The sequence below is a fragment of the Anopheles moucheti genome, chromosome 2, assembly GCF_943734755.1.
Source record: "Anopheles moucheti chromosome 2, idAnoMoucSN_F20_07, whole genome shotgun sequence".
In the NCBI taxonomy this organism is placed as follows: Eukaryota; Metazoa; Arthropoda; class Insecta; order Diptera; family Culicidae; genus Anopheles; species Anopheles moucheti.
Genome location: NC_069140.1, coordinates 46,728,580 through 46,747,137, shown reverse-complemented (window position 1 = coordinate 46,747,137; position 18,558 = coordinate 46,728,580). Strand labels below are relative to the sequence as shown.

Below are 18,558 nucleotides of genomic sequence, written 5' to 3'. Positions count from 1 at the left end.
GTCTATATCACAATAATGATATACGAAATTTCTATGACGTTTCAATCGTTTCAGCATTATCACAAAAAATCCTTTTTGCTATACAAAAAGATCCAGTAGCGCAGACAAATTATTAAGCAACATAAGATATATCACATTTTTAATATTAAAAATTGGTGTTACACAATATTCTAACCAACAAATATTAGCCAAATTTTACTTAAAAAAGAGCATATTGATGTGTCGTAGTTACATCTATTTATTTATTTATATGTTATTTATTACTTCGTTTTGCATTCCTGAGTTAACCATAAATGTCATTTGGAAATTTGCATTGCTCATAATCTCAATTGCTCATAATTTCATATTTCGCTAAATTATTAAACAATTCAATCGCTACAAAAGCGAAAAATCATCATCAAACAAATAAAAACATTGCTAAATTTAATGCAAAATTCAAACAAAAATATAAGCAAATTAATATAAGCTTACTCCCACCTGCTGCTGGTTGGTTCGAATTTTCATTTTACGATTCTAATTGCACCGATGTGGCAGAATGCAGCACGTGTCTACAACACTTCGTTAATGGAAAAGTTCTCTAATTATCTTGCCTGCCCGTACAACGATAGAAGAAAAAAATAATACATACACATTAAACGCATGTCAAACGTGATATGACACTTGATACGGTCGGTACGTGTAATAGACCATTTTCCAGCGCAGCGTATGCAGCAGTAACAATAATGCTTGAAGGCATTGTTGACCTACCATAAATTTTCGCTTGCAGTAACGAATTTGATTTTTATGTGCGTTTCACACACCGCCACGAGCTGGCAGGTCAGCATAAAGACCCCGACACCCGGGACCGCATAAAGGCTGCCCAGGGTAGAGGCGAAACCGATGATGATGGTTTAAAATTCTATTGGCGTGATTTAAATTTTAATACAATAATTTCGTCTCAATTTTCTCACCACATGAAACGTGAACGGAGGCAGCCGGTGGGTCATTTTCCCTTTGCTAGATTGCCACCGTTCCGATCACCCGAACCGGTGGTGTACCATTGTGCGAATGTACGTGCCTGCTCTGCACGCATCACAGGTTCATTGGCTACCCTGTAGTTTCGTTTGCATCTGCTCGTGCCAATGCTGGCGGCAATGCTGGATGAGTTTTGCAAATAAATTCATGTATGCATTCGATTTGATATTTTCACCACAAATCATTTCCCCCACCCGTCAGACGTTCACCTTCCCGCGCACTCGATTTCGATTGGGAAATATCCATGCCCGTGTGCTTCCTCGTTCCTTGGTCAAGTAAGGTCATTTGTGGCATCGCAATGTCACACCACCAACCAACGTAGAATTAGTGTGGGAGGTGGCTGTACACATTCATTTTCCCATTGTTGAGGACAACCGGCGGGGTTGCCCTGGCTATGCGTGTCACTCGATCAGAGCATTGGTCAATGTGGCGGATTATCATCATCATGCTTGTGGCCGCCCCACATATGCTCCACATCAACATTGGGAATGATCTCAATCAACATTTCGTACCCACGTGCCACCACAACTCGAAACAGACACGTTGCGTGTCGTGTTCGATGAGCCTAATCATGCGTGTTTCACTTCATGCCGAATGATGCCGTTCACATACCCTCCCTCACCACGGAACATCCGGGTATGGCATTAACCTTAATGAAGATTAGCCATCCCGGAAACTGCTTTGCGAAGGATTCGGGGATTCCTTTTTCGCACAAACCCCCCCGTGTGGCCCCCGAGGAGCCCAGTGGGAAATGTACGAAAGCCAACGAGAATGATGCAGCATTGAATCGGATATCAATTGAAGAACACGGACCGGAACACGGACAAGGCAATTTTTGGTGTGTGGCTGCTAAATCGGTCTCTTTATTTGCTGCTTGCTCGCAGCAGGCACTGCGCGATGTGAGGTGACACCTTCCCGGTGATAAAAGTGGCATGACGCACGCATCGAACCGGACCGGGGCCGCGACCATACTCAATGGGTACACGGTTCTAATCAAATTATGTGAAATTGTGGCAATTCGTGGAAGAATTTTTGCGGCCCCGAAGAACGATGAAATGTAGACCAGATGGTTGCAAGTTCCACAAGATGGACCCGTTCTGGTGGATGGTGTAGATTTTTTGTTATCAATATTCAAATAATAAATTTGAAAAGCCCCTGAAGTACGCTTTTTGTCCGAGTTTTCCATTATCATTATTGAATGTGATAAACGTATAAATATTTGATTTAAAAGAAGGAAGAATAAAAAATATTTGATGTAAATATTGCTCTTCTTCTGGGTTTATCGCGCTAGTGGATATTCTTGGCATTGTCAAATAGTAGCATGTTTCTTCCAGGAAGTCACTGTACTCCTTGCTAGAAAGGTACAGCCTAGATGCGATTTAGTAGCTGTTCTGTTGTGCGAAGATCCACAATACTATCTCCAAAAAACCGGACATCTCAACACAACATCATAGTCATTGAGATACACCCCGGTATGGAGCTGTTGTACTTTTACTGGAGATGCGTTAATATTCCGAAATCATTAGTCCTATGTAGGGACATTATTTGAATGAATCGGGAAGCGTACCTCATGTTTTCAAGGTTACAGTAGTCCAGATATTGTATACATCTTTTCTTATTTTTTTTCTTATTTGTCTGAATATTTTTTTTTAAATAAACCATAAATTGGAAGAGTTCTGAATTCTTAAAGAATTGTAACAAACCACCATAAGTTACCAAATATTTTAATCAAAGTGCTTGAAAATTGAGCATCGATTTGAGAATCAGCATTTCAACAAAGTGATGTTAACTCTATACCCTGTAACTATATGAAACTTAGCTGAAAAACCTGATGGTTCACAAGGTCTTTTCGTTGAAGCGCTTCAAACGCACATTGAATGCGAGATTAACGTACATCCCTTCCACAGTCCGGATGCAAAAGGTTTCGTGCGACTAATCGTGCCTTCCCATCTTGGGTCAAACTACAAGGTTAGCCCTTTTTTTTCGAGCGTTCCAATACGGAAGCGCGAATTGAAGGGAGCTGTACACCAACAGAGAGAGGGAATGAAAACAATCGTCCCAACTCACACCGCTAAACATCCCCAAAACATACCTTCCAACCGGCGCTGCTGGTCGAGTCGCCCTTATCCTTGAAGTACGGCACATTCTGCACCATCCACTCGTAGATCTGGCTGAGCGTGAGCCGGTTATCGGTGGCTGAGCTGATGGCTTGTGTGATGAGGTCGGCGTACGACAGATTGCCCCAAGCGTTACGCCGTGATGAGTTTTTCTTCGACGAGGACGAGGCGGCCGCCTGCAACTGTGTATTGCTGGATCCTGCAAAAAAAGGAGGAGATCCGTAGTAGGAGTTATTAGAGTTAAGCATAATGATTCAATAATCATTCAAACAAGTGACAGTGCAAACTTAAAAAATGGGACGGGATGTAATCACGTTTGCCCAATTTGCCAACTGTTCATATCAATTGGAACTGCCTTCTATCGAGCTCCATTTGCCGTGTGAAGCCTTTCAGGTGCACTTCATAATCAAACATATGCTACGTGAAGATTGTAATGGGAACGGATAGCAAGAACCACATGTTGCTACCTGCAAACCCACAGCAAAACACAGTGACCCATCTCCGAATACCGAATCACGAGATAAAGGCTAAAGGAGGCCAAATATAGCACATCAACCTTGAACCACCTAGTAAACTCAATCATCCCTCATCAAGCAAAAAAAAGAAAACAAGCAAAAGAAAAATCCCACCCTGTAACGGATCGCTAATTGAAAGGATCAAATTAAAAAGGTACAGCTCGTCCGCTGGACGAACTTGTCGCCACCGCTGCAACGCATATACCAACTGCCGCCTGACACCGTGCAACCTTGGGTGGTAAAAGTTGTCAGACTTTCCAAAAATACCTGATCCCTCCGGAGCATGCGGAACAAGTTTGAGGCAATCAAGCAGATTTGGATATTTTTTTTTTTACGTTTGCGTTTCTCTCGCAAGAGTTTGCCTGCAATGGCCTTTCCGAACACCAACGGAAATTGGGCGCTACGCTGGACAACCGAAACGTGGAACCGCGTGCGTTGACTGCGATTAATAATGGTGACCTCGACCAATAAAACAACAACAACAACAAAAAACCTTGCGCGACTCACTCAAGAATTTAGAACTTAATGGTAGCACACCATCGGAGCAACCGGCAAGGTCCATTCTCTTGCCGGTTACGGACCAACCGAAATGGACAGTTCTAAATATAGCGACACACCACACGCGCTTGTGAAGGAGGTGTCCATTTCGTCCACCACCTGCCCACAACCCAATATCGCACTCTTTGCACACACCCCTCCATTGCATTGGCCAAAGCAGATCGCCAAAGCACACGGAAAAGATACGAAACAGATCGTAAAATTTTAAAGTTTTTTTTTATGGCGATCGCGCCTCCACTTCATATTGCACGTTTGCTAGGAGGACAAAAAAATGGCAATCTGATGGAAACCGGGTGAAGTGTGAAAACGCAATCCTAATGAACAAAAAAAAATGAGATGCAAAACAAGAAACCATTCCTATCCTGTCCGAAAACCGGTAAAAACCAGTTCATTAGCTAATTCGGACCGGGTCCACAGCGTGTCCTTTTTTTTCCTTTAGCCTGATTGAAAAACTAACAGCAGATTGAGATAAAACACATTGCTTAAATATGTTTTCCAAATGGGTTTTTGTACACTTGCCTTACTGCTTTACTTTTTTTTTGCTTGGTCGTACTGCTATATTTTCCATCTTGATCACACACTCATCAGTTTACTACGATCTTTACAATAAAAAAAAAGGAATCGAATCATCCACGTGGCCTCTTTAGTGGTGATTTTCAAAGTCCGAAAATAGTATACCCGCATCACTATGGTGGGATTTGTTACGTACGATCACCCTTTATCACACTACATTGCCACTTGTAGCCACACATACAAAGGCAAGGATTGGGTAAAAATATAAAAAAGGAAACTTTTGTTTATATTTATCGCACACACCCGTCTCGTGATCCTCCTCCTCGTGCATGCCAGTTTTACTTTGGTCACGCTATCGTTTGGTCGAACGTAGCTAGTTTATCCTTGCTTACGTAACACCGTACGCCCTCACCGAACGGGGCACGATCGCTAGAATAGATCGACCAGTGCAAGGTGCCAAACGAGCGGACGCAGATATTTAATGTATTTAGGTGAACCAATAAGTTTCGATTAGTTGTCCGAAAGGAATAGTTTGGCAATATATTTTAGTTTAAACCGCTTATTACATGAAACAACACGTATAACAAATTGTTCACCAACTTTTGTGGTTAAACGTGCTAGAATGTTAACAACCTCCATCACCTCCGATTTGAGATTACCCAGGATTTCTACGTCTTTCTTGGACGACTTTCAAGAACTTGAAGGATTTGATAGTCTCCAGAGTTGGACGAGCAAACTAGTGTTGGGAAAATTTTATTTATATAGGAATAAGACCCTCGATCTCTCCTCTTAAGTTTTATGTGTTCTGAGAATTCATTATTTGCTTGGGGTCGAATTATAGATATTATACAATCGGCATGTATAGCGAGTTAATCACTTGGTGAGTCCGGATCTTGGTGAGCAATGTTGTCAATTATGTTAATTATTTCAGAATATTAATGATCCACTCAGGAGAAGAGAATGGTAGTTATAATTTCCTAAACCGATTTGATAGCTAGAATATATTTCCTTGGACAGACTAGATATATTGAGTGATACTAGGCATGCTGAGTAAGAATGAAAGAATGAGTTAAATCTTACTACTCGGCGAGTTATTCCGAATCTCAACAAAGACCTCATCTTTGTCCTTTTCTCTCCTCATTTAGACTTGAGCCTTTACTTCACCTGATATTGGTGAGCTGTTTTCGTTAAGCATCTCACATAGGATGAGTTATTCAACTCAGAGGTTGAAACTCTTCCCGGTGACTACCAACTCGCAGTGAATGGAAACAACAAAACCTAGAATAAACTCTAAAATTTCAAAGAGAATTGCAAATATTTAAGCAATGTTGCATCTTTTTCACTTTCCGAGCAAAATAAATGTTGCCATACTGCAAACGCTAATGCAACTTTACTATCCACCCAACAGCAGTGGGTAAAATGCGGTGATCATATGCACAACCCAGGGTAAAGTATGAAGAAGCTACTGCTTCTTTTAGATCACAAGCAGACAAGCGGAGTGCATTCAATATTTTAATTGGTGCGCACACTAGGGCCACACGATCGTCGTTCGATTAATGGCGCGATAGTCAGACCTGTCTTTTGCCTTTTGCCTATCGACTACGCTCGAACGAATGGGCAAGTGAACTTAGCAAGTACAGCACCCGAAGAATCAAACAAAAAAAAAATCAAACACGGCAATTAAGGAAAACACTCACCACCCCCTCATACCCAGAGGGAATTTCCATCAACAGTGTGTATCACGCAAACACCGATACGCGTACGGCTTGTAGTAGTGGACGATTTCAGTGTCATCGAAACGATTTACCCCGTGTCGTTATCATTTCAACACGGCCACTACCACTGCGCGCTAGCGGGGACCATTTTATCTATTTTTATGTTCAACCCACCCTCTTTTCACCATTCATGTCCCTGTACACTTCTTTCTTGTTAATCTCGACATCCTCGCACCCGAACGCCACCTCTCCCGCCGAAATGGCACGCACCGGGGGCTTTCGCCGGTGTACACGGTTCTTTTTTTTCCGCGGAAGTGTAGTACGCTCATAATCATTCACTACGTATCTGGGCGCTTACGTGTTTGTGTCTTTTATAGTTGCTGTTGATTGTTTGTGAATGGGCAGTGGGCAACACAACAACGCTGTCCCAGCCGCGTATATGTCCTCCTTTCTTTAGGTTCTGCCTTTGCTGCCCGCCCATATGCCACCGTGCAGCACACCCTACGGACACACCCTCCCACCTCCGGCACCCTCCGGCGCGATCGGTCACCGTCGTAGCAATTGCGTCTTGTTTTTGTTTTGATATTTCATTCGCGCCCGCGAACGCATTGCGCACTGCACCGAGCGCGCCCGTGTTCCGGTTTTGTTTTGTGTCTTACGCGTCCTTCTGGATGTGGCGGCGGCCGCTTCCGTCATCTGACTTTTTGCCGCTTTGCTATAGTTTTGCGTGATAAGCCGCCGAACAAATCCGGCAAAACAAAATTAACGACGATCGCCCGTAACAGAAGCTTCACTTTCGCTTTCCAGTTGTTTCGGTTTTTTTTTTGTTGCTGCCCTGACTTATTGAATTCGTTACCCGTTGGGGTGGAATCATTAACATAAGGGTTGCACATTTGGGCAGCCACATTGGTGGTGGGCTGCAGCAGAAAGGTGCACTGCAGGTTGATCAATACAAACCCGTCACACCGTATGTTCAAGTGCACATGCACTCGTGTGGTGATGGTGGTGGGAATACGAACAGGGAGGCTCGTCTGACAAGCTGTAAGTTGATCGATTTTACCCTTCCTTCGCGCTCTGCTTGTCCTCCTGCCTTTCCCGCACTTGTCGTTAGCGCAACTTTTCTAGTGGCGCTTCGCAAAGTTCACGGTAGGGAGAAGGTTAGCCAAGGTGTTGGGCGAAGTAATAGCAGCTGGTTGAACGGTGACGGTATGAGCAAATAAACAGTACCCGTTAAACAAGTTCTACAAATCAAACGAGCGTAGGAATGTGGTATGCAAATCATGGAATACAAATACACAGAACACATGTTTTTTTTTTTCTTTCTGTCTGATTCTTGGTGCATTTCATGATGCAGTTGCAATTACCTCTAGGCACACATAAATCGCAATACATCACAAAGACAGGTTTTTGATATACTACAGTTTATAATGAAATTATAATTACTCTGATTTACCAAACGGCTTACAATACATTTAAAAATATTACACTTTGATCCATTTTTTTTATTTCGATAGAACGGCCTGGCCGTATCGACTTATTTTACCACGAAGCCGGATAATCAATCCTTGCTACGGGGGATTGGTCCGGATGGGATTTTGGTCGGGTCCGTTCGTGTGAGGACCGGCTCCGCTACCATCATGCCACCGGGCCGCCCCCCAATTGATCCATTTTTTATTTAATTTCCATTTAATCATACTCAAACACAATATTACCAATGCTCGTTAATGGTAAGCATGATTGGGAATGACTTATTGGAAAAGCCACTAGTATTTACTCGAAGCAAATGATATCAATTATCAACGCTGAAGAATTATCGAATTAGACGATTCAAGTAAATAAAGGCAACATTAGCCATACATGGTAGATCAACATCTTCCGAGAGTTTGCAATTTTAACAAACAAAACGAAAAATACTCATTCTAACTCACCGACTCTTCAGATTTTGTTTTCTATTCTGAAAATTGTTTGTTCTAACCACAAAGATTCTTCAACCGTCAAGGATCCTAAAATTTCCAAAAAATTTCTAGAAGATTCCCAAATCATCAAAGCGCCATAAAATGCTAATTTTAGGTAGTGTTCTATTTTTAATCTTTTCAAACAAGAATTTGTACATTAATGAAATAATCCAAGCTTGGGATTCGATTGCGTAGACCAGTGTTCATCGAACTTTTGGGAGCAAATATGAAAGTTGCTACTAAAATTTTAATATTAGGTAGCAAATCTTCAGAGTATATTGTACATTACATGTGAAGATGTTCACTAAGTCAGTAACTGAGCCAACCGAACGCAATCTCATTGTTCTCAGGGATAATTTCTTCTCGCTAAGATTTCTTAGAATATTCTCATTAATCAGCAATAAGGTTCATATTCAGCCACAATATTTGGTAAATTGAATGCATGGTTTGTATGGGATGGATCATCTTCCACGAAGAGCCGCAAGCGAAAGAATTGTCAAAGAGCCGCAAGCGGTTCGTTATATAGTATTATATATACTATAAAGAATAATTTGGATATTGGAATATTGGACTTATTTTTACCACGGGGCTGGATAGTTAGTCCTTGCTACGTAGGAACTAATCGGATGTAATTTTGTACTGATCTTGTCGTCAGTAACTGGCACCACTACGAAATACACATGCTCTCGCATACATTAGGCCGCCCTAACAGGTGGGCTGATAATTGTTTGGCCTATGACAGTAAAACACTTTTTTTTTGCCAAATTATTTTTTTGTATTCAACATACGTCCCTTCAAGGGCGATACACCAATTATAGCGGTCTTTAAATTTTTCGATACCCTTTTTGTAGTAGTATTTGTCCTTTGCCTCAAAAAAGGCCTCAGTTTCGGCGAACACCTCTTTATCCGACGAAAATTTCTTCTCAGAGGACATTTTTTTTGGGATCTGAGAAATGGATTTAGTCACTGGAAGCCAGATCTACGAAATACGGTGGGTAGCGAAGCTATTCAGAGCCTGATTCATGAATTTTTGCCATTGGTTTCACTGATTTGTGGCACGGTGGTTTTTTTTCTTCCAATGTGGCCGTTTTTTGGCGATTTCGTCCCTCAATCGCTCCAAAAATTTGATGTAATAGTCGCTGTTAATGGTTTTTCCTTTCTCAAGATAGTCGATGAAGATTATTCCTCGCAAATCCCAAAAACCTGACGCCATAACCTTGCCAACTGATTGTTGCGTTTTCCCCGCTTTGGAGCAGGTTCATCGCGTCCTGTCCACTCGAATGACCGTCTATTGGACTTTGGAGTGAAGTGGAGAAGCCAACACTTATCCACAGTAACATGCTGACGCAAAAACTCGGATTTATTTCGCTTAAACAGCTCCAAACTCTGCTCCGAATCATCAATTCGTTGTTGTTTTTGGTCAAATGTGAGCTCGCGCGGCAGCCATTTTGTACAGAGCTTACTCATATCCAAATACTCGTGAACGATATGTCCAACACGTTCCTTAGACATCTTCAGGGTGTCAGCTATCTCGATCAGCTTCACATTATGGGTGTTCTTAATAATTTGGTGTATTTTTTAATGTTTTCGTCAGTAATCACCTCTTTTGGGCGTTCACTGTGTTCACCATCTTCAGTGCTCATTTTACCACTTTAAAATTTAGCATACCAATATCTGATGGTTGATTTTGGTAGAGCAGTGTCCAAAGACTCTTCATCAAGCCAATTTTTGGCTTTAACTATATGTTTCCCCTTCAAAAACTAATATTTTATCATCACGCGAAATTCCTTCTTTTCCATGATTACTCAAAACACAAAAGTTGCGTCACACAAAATGCTCTAGCTCATTAGGTTGTGGCCCGAGTGCTGTCAAATTTGGACAGAATTCCTTTGAAGGTTGGTACAAACGAAATATGATATGGATAAAAATCTTCTAGCGCGATAAATGTGTTAGGCCAAACAATTATCAGCCCACCTGTTACATCGGCCCCGGAAATTACACTTAGTTACACTTTGTGTACAAAATTGAATTTCACAAGCAAAGCATTGAATCAATAGTTATTCTGTTATATGCCGTACATGGACTGAAAAGGGTATGATTACAGGGCGGTATACAGGGCCTTATCGGTTGAAAACCCATTAAAATTTTATTGTTCAGGTGGAAAAATTAAAATTATTATTTTGTTAAATCATCACATGTTTTAAGAAGACACTCCACTGCATTAAAAATAATCGAACATGCATCGAATTTTTCACATAATTTAATTCTGATTTTTCTGCTACGAGCCAAAACAAAAACTCCCCAAACAATAATAGACATATCCGAACGCGTCTCAATCGCGTTTCGACCGTGTCTCGTCTAAGTATCTAATAATCGTCTAGCCATACGGGGTTAAATAAAAAAAATCATTAAACCCAACGAAAGGAAACCCCCGAAACCGGTTCATTCCGAACCGACCAAATCCGGTTTGCCAAAAGCCAATCTTCTGGGTGCGATAAATGTGTTCCCCTCCCCCCCCCCCCCTGCTCTCCCCACTTCCCTTCCCTTCCTTTCTTCCTTCCTCCCCGTCTAATGTAGTGGCCACTTTTCCGGTTCTCCGATAGAAAGAGCTGATGTATGGGTGATTTTTTTTTTGCGCACCTCTTGCGGTCACGGTCTACGGCATTTCAGTGGAGATGAATACAGACGGTTCATTTCAACATTTCTGATCCACCTAACCCGTTTTGATTAGCACACCGAATTATCGTTTAACTTTAATGTACTGAATTTTAATGCGGAACGTGCGGAAGGTATTTCCCGGTTCTAGGATTATCAAATATGAGTAAAGCTCTCAATGCAATCAAAAATCTAAATTCATCTCATCGGATATATTTGGCGGAATCAAAGATTTTGAATTGGCTAAAAATCGACCCATAATGTCAAGGGAACAGAAATAACGAGCCTGTTAAAATATTTGCATTCCAAATCGCTCCGAACTTCAGGCGAAGAAAGCAGAACCGTCTGAGAGGCTAGTCGTGAGGATCGCGAGATATTGTAAAGTATCTTCAGAAACGCACTCAAATCAGCCAAATCACCCAAAAAAGAAAAAGACGATCGAGGACAATCTGCGACGCCTTTCGTCGTCTGATTACCACTTCAAGCACTTCAACAAGTTAAGCAATCTAATGGACGACTCGAGTTAGGTGAGTCAGGCAGCGCAAGAAACGGCGTAGCTTAAAATTAAAGCACTTCCTCATTATGAACATGATGAGTGTTTTGTTTCGTTTCCTTTTTTATTTTGTGTGCTACTAGTCTGAACGCTAGGAAGTCAAGAACGTAACATTGTAATGCTAGGGGTAGGTTTTCTTTCCTGTTTCGCCCTCTTCTTTGCGCGGACTTTGTGTTCTAAAACAACAGAACTCGACCGCAACGCAATGCTGATTACGAAGCAACGATGATCTACCACCAGCCCGGGCTAGACAGACAAACGAAGCCGAAATTGTACCGCAGAAGAAGAAAAAAATACCCCCCAACCTAGACATTAAGCCGAAGTCTAGTCGAAATAAAAAAAAGAGAAGGTGAGCCTGTCTACTGTAACGCCTGGGCTAATCAAAGCGATCTCCACTCCACTCCAATCAGGTGGGTTATGATCGGTTCGACGTGATCGGGTCGTGGGCTGCGAGACAACCATGCAAGCAGCGGGGTAGGAAGAGGAACTGGATTTGGGGTGGCAATTTTTTTGGTGCGCCAGGTGGCAGTCAGCGCTAAATGTGTTCTCCCGCACCTTTCCCTTTACCTCCCCCATGTGCTTCCTCAAATATATAATGCCCCAACACCAGCATACGGCCATCGGTGGATCGAGAAATTCGGCGCGTCTAGAATCTACCCTAACACACTCATACACACACATCCCATCATCAACGGCCCGCGAAGGTCAGATTCTTGCGCCGCAGAACCAGTTGTGCGCTGTGTGTCCAGTCGCGATAGATACCTTCCTACATCTTCGTTGCTCGCGCCGCGCTGGAGGCTCCACAAACTGGACGACTAGACATAGTTGGCAACATTAACAAAAAAAAATCTATGCCCAAGAAGTTTACGGGGTTAACTGAGTTTGTGCCTCTCGGAACTCGATTTTTTAGAGATCCCATATAGATTGACTACACTCTCTTCTATAACTTTACGTTAAACTTGATATCGAAACGGGGGTGATTGGAGGTGCTCATGGGACGCATAGGCGAATATCAATTCCAACCCCCCCCTTTCCAGTCTTACCCCTAACACCCTCACATGTAGACAAATTCACCCTTGGTACGAGCCATCATCACGCAGCCGATCGATCATGCGGGTTGCGGTATGCGAGAGCATCAGAGAGATAAGAATAGGCCAGCAGACATACATAAACGCGCGGACGGGCGCACTCCCGGTACGTACACAACCACATGGACGCGTATGGCCAATTAAAAATGTAAACATTGAAGCAGGAACTCTCGCGAACACGGGCCACCTTTCAATGACACACATACACGCAGATCGACGACTAGGTGGTGGTAGGCCGCGACCACGACCGCGTGTTGTGAATGTGCGCACGGCCAAACACCGCCTCCCCCAACATACGCACGGGCGGTACACACGGGAAGGCTCGTTCGCGTGTCTTGCTCGCGAACAAATAGTGTGCGGATTTTGGGTGTTTGTGTGTGCGTTCGGGTGTTCGGGAATTACAGGACCAACTAACAGGCCACGCACGCGGAATTCACACCGCGGGAAATGAGACTGTGCCCGGAATGCGAGTAACATTTGCGCTTGATTGAACACCGTGTTATCGGGTTTAGGTATATGCCAATTGAGCAAACCGAATGCAGAGGGTACGTTCTACAATGTTTATGCCTGGCTGCCTAGTGATCGTATCGTTGATCAAACACTTCGCTCAAACGACTATAACAAAAACCTATTAAAGTACATAATAGTCATAGTATAGTGCTCAACAAATTTCTCGACCAAAAATACAGATGAGATGACCATTCATTCTAGCATATCAACTCTGACATACTGAGATGATATCATCAAATGTTCAAAATGTCACTAATTAGACCACCTTTTCGAAGACGTTTTTGTTGGTTGTTTCAACATTACCGCTCCAACAAAAACAGTCGGTCCAACAAAAAACCCACAAAACCTTGACTTTGAATTCAATCCATTCCAATGAATCAACGTCGAATGAATTCGTCGTATAAGATGTATCTTGTCAGCCAACATAAAGGTCTGTTCTAGAGTAGATCGTTATAGCAGATCAAACAAATTGTTGAACATATCGTTGAATTTTGATCGTTGCAATTCTACACACTATGGCACTATGTCTTGGGGGTCCGAGAAAAGTCCTTATGCGATCTATTCTGTTAGGCATCTTCCTAGCAATAACGAGTTTGAATTTGAAAAATTGTTTGTTCAAAGTCCGTGACCCACAGGCGTATCTGGGTATGGGAATCAAGAATGTTCTGCATAGTCTCAGACTTAACCATTAATGGTCGGGGAAGAACTGTTCCTAAGCGGTACTCTTGTGCAATAAAAGGTTTTGACACGGTAGAATGATGTGTGATAATGTATTAGCAGGACGGTGAACAACTGCACATTTAAATTGTCCGTATCATTATGTGTAACGATAGCCCTACAATAATGATTCACCCATGACATCGCTTGCCAGCAAGATTGACCAAGCCGAGAGTCTTTTAAATGATGATTGTTGCAATTACTTGGATCATGCCCGAGCGGAACTGCATGCTAAAAGTAAGAAGAACGTTGCACTTCTAACGTTACGCTTGTTAGTGCACTATTCAGAAATTATTCGAGTTACTGATCCCATCTCTCCAGAGCGTCCCTTTCGATGTGGAGCATTTTGAAAGCCTACTTACCGGTATTGGCCAGCTGCTGATTACTGCACTTATTGCTGTCCGGTTCCGTTTCCGGCTCGACAAAATTCTCTGGCCTCGGCAGCGGCCAGGTGTTGGAGCGTGCCCTGGTCTGCGGCTCAAATCCCGTATCCTGCAGCTCGGCCAGCGCATCCATCGGTATGCCATCGTTCGAGATGTTGTCATACATGCCGCCACCGCCTCCACCACCAGCACGCAACGGTGAAGCCGGCCAGCCTCCACCGTACGGATCCATGGCCGTGTTCGATCGACTTGTACGCTGCGACGGATTGGTTTTATGCGCGGCTAGGTCGTACGCTTACTCTGGAACTTCTTTCGACGCTAGGCGATTGCTTACGGATTACAGATCCACGCACACACTGGAGAGTATTATTACTTTTGTCCACGCAGCAAATATACGCGGAATGTTAGACACTGCACGTGGCAGAAAAAAACACACACGCACACCGATGACACTTGCGGCTTTACGGTAGTTTGCGTAATAATGTGCGTCGATTTGTTTTTTTTTGGGCTATTTGCGCTAAACGTTTGCTTTACAACCGGTGCTCACCAGCTGTCATCGCACGTATGGACATTTCCCTACCCAGATACCGTCGGTACTGGGGATGGGAGGGAGATACACTTCAAACACTTCGCTCCCGCAACACCAACCTGCTGGAGCTTCTCGTTGTTTCCAACGGGTACGCACACTAACACTTTCCAGCACACACAAACACACGAATTCAAGGTTAGTCTATCGACACGACACCACCAAGCGGAACTGAAGAGTTGCTGCAATGATTACTATTAATTCCCTTGTCAGACGTTCAGAGGCTCCTGGGCAACAAAACAAAATAAAAACGAACAAAAAAACACCAACAAATCACTAAACCATACACCATACGGAATGGGAACGGATGGGTTACTATGTGTGTTTTAAAAAAAAAAGTTTCTGTAGGGGGATGATAGTTGGCCCCCGGTCGTAATGGCCTTGATTCGGCTGAACAAACGTCACTAGACTGCCACTATCACTCACTACACACTTGGCAGCTTGTATTGTATAGCGCCGATTCGCGGGAGGCAATCGAATTGATTTTCGAAGCAATCGCGCTCGCGTCCAAGTGTACTCACATTCTTCCCACACACGCACGCACACGCACCCGTTCGACATAAAACATGTTTCCTTTGCTAGCACATCATCAGTAAAACGGTGTCCGATAGGAATAATTGTGTCACGCTGACATTTGAACTACGTCACTTTACGCTAGAAGAAACGCGTGTGTAGAAATGGAAACAAAAAAACGCACTACGGACAAAAAACCCCAGATGACAACTCCACGCATACTGAGATGAGGTACGAACACAACGTGAGCAATCTTAGTAGGAGGATACTTTGGCAGCTTTCATGTGTGTGTTGACGTTTCATAACCATTTTTGTTAATCAAACCGAACCAATTAATTCTTTCGCACGTGTGTAGGGAAACAGCGCAGGTTTTGTATTGTCGTATGCCATAAACCGCAATTCTGTATCTACGACGTATCGGAATTGTGTTATCATTCAGAGCACGAATTGCTGAGAAAAGAAGAGATACTCCGATAAGAGTGTGCGGGACCCTTTCGAAGGGAAAGTGCGTACGCGGGCCAAATCGAGTACTCAGGAAAACATTCGCCGAACGTTAGCAATGTCCGAAATTCGGGGATGGACAAACACTACACCTCACGCATATCACATCATGCACTGCTGTTCGTCCTCTGCCAGCTAATCTAGTGCCCTGTTCTCGCTCACTGTTACGCGTACCTCAGCCAAGATTCGGTCAGTATACGTACCGTATCTTGAGGCCAAGAACTGCGGAAAAAATTGCTCTAAATATATACATTTCAACTCGTTGATAAGTTGTGGTCGGGCATTCGTTGTAGGACGGCGAGTTTTGGACCTGCTCCAGACGGGAAGGAGTCTAGGTGGGGAAACATTGTGATTACGCACACACCAATGCCGACCCCCCCTGGCCGGTCTGCCCGATGAGAGAAGCCGCACCGTCAGCCTTCATCATCATGCACGGATTTCGCTAGTTAATTTCCCGACGGTCTGCGTGCCGCTCAGCTGTGTTCGATTTGTACACACGTAAACGCGCACGTACACATCGGACAGCGACCCACGCGATTTATCAAGCGGTCCGCGGCGTGGAATCAACCCTTCCGATTGGTAGATAAAATGCGTATTAGCTCACCGGTTCGCGAGCGAATCTCACCAATACACACACACACACATACCAAAGCGCGCTCGTGTTTGTGCAAGCGTTAAGAAGAAGACGATAGTAAGAAGCGGCCGCTATAATCATCCCCATTTGGCCGCAATGGGGCTATCTCACAACCCCACACACACTTATGGAGCCACCACGCACACAGTCGCGTGTACGCGCGCGCGCATGCAAATCTGGCTGCACACATAACGCGAATTGCTTTTACGCATACAACTAGCGGCGTCGTTGATCGTACATCGGCGTTGCGAGAATATCATCAATTTCTTGGCAAAGCCGTACTATCGCGAACTATCGCGGTGACGACGTGGACAAGTAGTGTAAAGAGTGTAGCGTTTGATGTTAATGTTTTCACTCTCTCTCTCTCTCTCCCTCTTTTTCAAAAAAATGGACTCACGATCGGCCCAAGAGAGGGAAGGAAAGGGAACAACATTTTAAATATAATTTGACAATTAATGGCACCTTGCCATCTCTCTTTCGCTCCCTCGCTAGCTGACCGGATTGCGTGTGTCTTTACCACGCGTGGACTAAAAATGCGTCCATTGCTCGCAATCACACGCATGATCAGGTGTTTAGTTTTTTTCCCTTCTCTCTTGCTCTCTCTCGATCACTCGTACACACTCGACTTGCCCATGAAATGGAGTAACAATAGCACCAACGAAAAAAAAAAACATCCAACAAAGAAGTCGAATCGTCTTCACATCACTAGATCGGCCACTTATCAGCGCACAGCAACTTTACGGCCACTATCGCGCCTGACCTCGCCACTCTCTATCGCGAACGTCTCCTCCCTTCGTCTTTCGTGCACACTCTCTGCCCCTCATCCATTCTGCTCTCCTTTCAGGATGGGACCATCTCTTTCTCGATTGCCCTTGCTCCGCTCCACACACAAACACACAGCCGCTGTTACGCACCGCGCGGTTGCGCGATACACTTTTGCGTTTTGTGCGCTTCCTCAAATTCGCGGTTTGCGGTGTCCGTCCTTTCTTGTGTGTGCGCAACACACGTCAGGGAAGAAGAGATACATTTTTTCACACATCACTGCGCGCACACACACAGAAACAATTCCTCGATTTCTGTCCCGCCATTCCTCGCTTGCCTTCTGCTGATCAATCAACATTCACGCTTGGTGTTCGCGTACACACGTGTGATCTCGTTTTTTTTCCTCCTCTTCCACGTACAAGATCGACCAAACTTTGGTCTCGATCGCTCCCCGCGTGACTCGGATCGCTCCATGCTCTTCTAAACCCCTTCTCTCCTTCTCTCTCGCGTACACACGCGCATCGTGATTCTGATGCGCATAAAAGAGGACGGGTTTCCTGGTCGACTTCCCTGCCAAACGCACACTCTTACCAAACCAGGAACAAAACCGGGTATCCTTCGCAACAGAACTCATCTGGGCACGGCATTCCGTGGTGTGATAAAATTACGACGATGCTCCAAAATGTCATTCAGAACGATTGAACGATGTCCCGGTCCTGGAGCGGCGGGAAATCAGCGTGGCGCACATACACACACACAAGCGCGCGCGCACGCAAGGCCACTGGTGGTCCGATCTCCGGCACACAAGCGGGCCTCACCCCCTAGGTAGTCCAACCGTTGACTTGAAGTTCAGATAATTATCAATTCAGTTTTTTTTTCATCGTCCCGCGTAAGCCGTTTTCCCACATACCGTGAGAGAGTGTGTGTGTTTTCTTCCTCTTTTAGTTGCGCTATTATCCCCACCCGACCCCAAACCAACCCCTCATTCTCGTGTTGTTCTACACATGGAACTGGACCTATTATCACTCCCACACCGCTAAATGACGAGCCTTTCGTATCGTCCAGACAGGCCCACCAGCCATTACCTGATGCGGCATGCGTTCCAGAAATATCGGCGATACACATGCACGATTTGCGCGAACTTGGCGGAACGAAACGAAATGTCACACCTGCGTGTCTCTAGGTGGGATCGGAACCGTTCCCAGGCATCAAATTCCATCACACGCACACACAGCAACCCGGTGTCCGGTGATAACCGACCATTTCCAA

The 18,558-nt window shown here is 44.2% G+C and overlaps 1 protein-coding gene across 1 annotated transcript in view; it reads right to left on the bottom strand.

Moving 5' to 3' along the window:
* The window catches only part of LOC128299111 (forkhead box protein O), a 69,896-nt gene that overhangs the window by 48,600 nt on the left and 2,738 nt on the right, over positions 1–18,558 (bottom strand). Inside the window, exons 2-3 of the mRNA XM_053034976.1 lie at positions 14,273–15,106; positions 3,107–3,330 (exon numbers count right to left, since the gene is read on the bottom strand). Coding sequence (XP_052890936.1) covers positions 3,107–3,330; positions 14,273–14,525 — 477 coding nt within the window. The 5' untranslated portion in view covers positions 14,526–15,106. The remainder of the gene's footprint in view (positions 1–3,106; positions 3,331–14,272; positions 15,107–18,558) is intronic.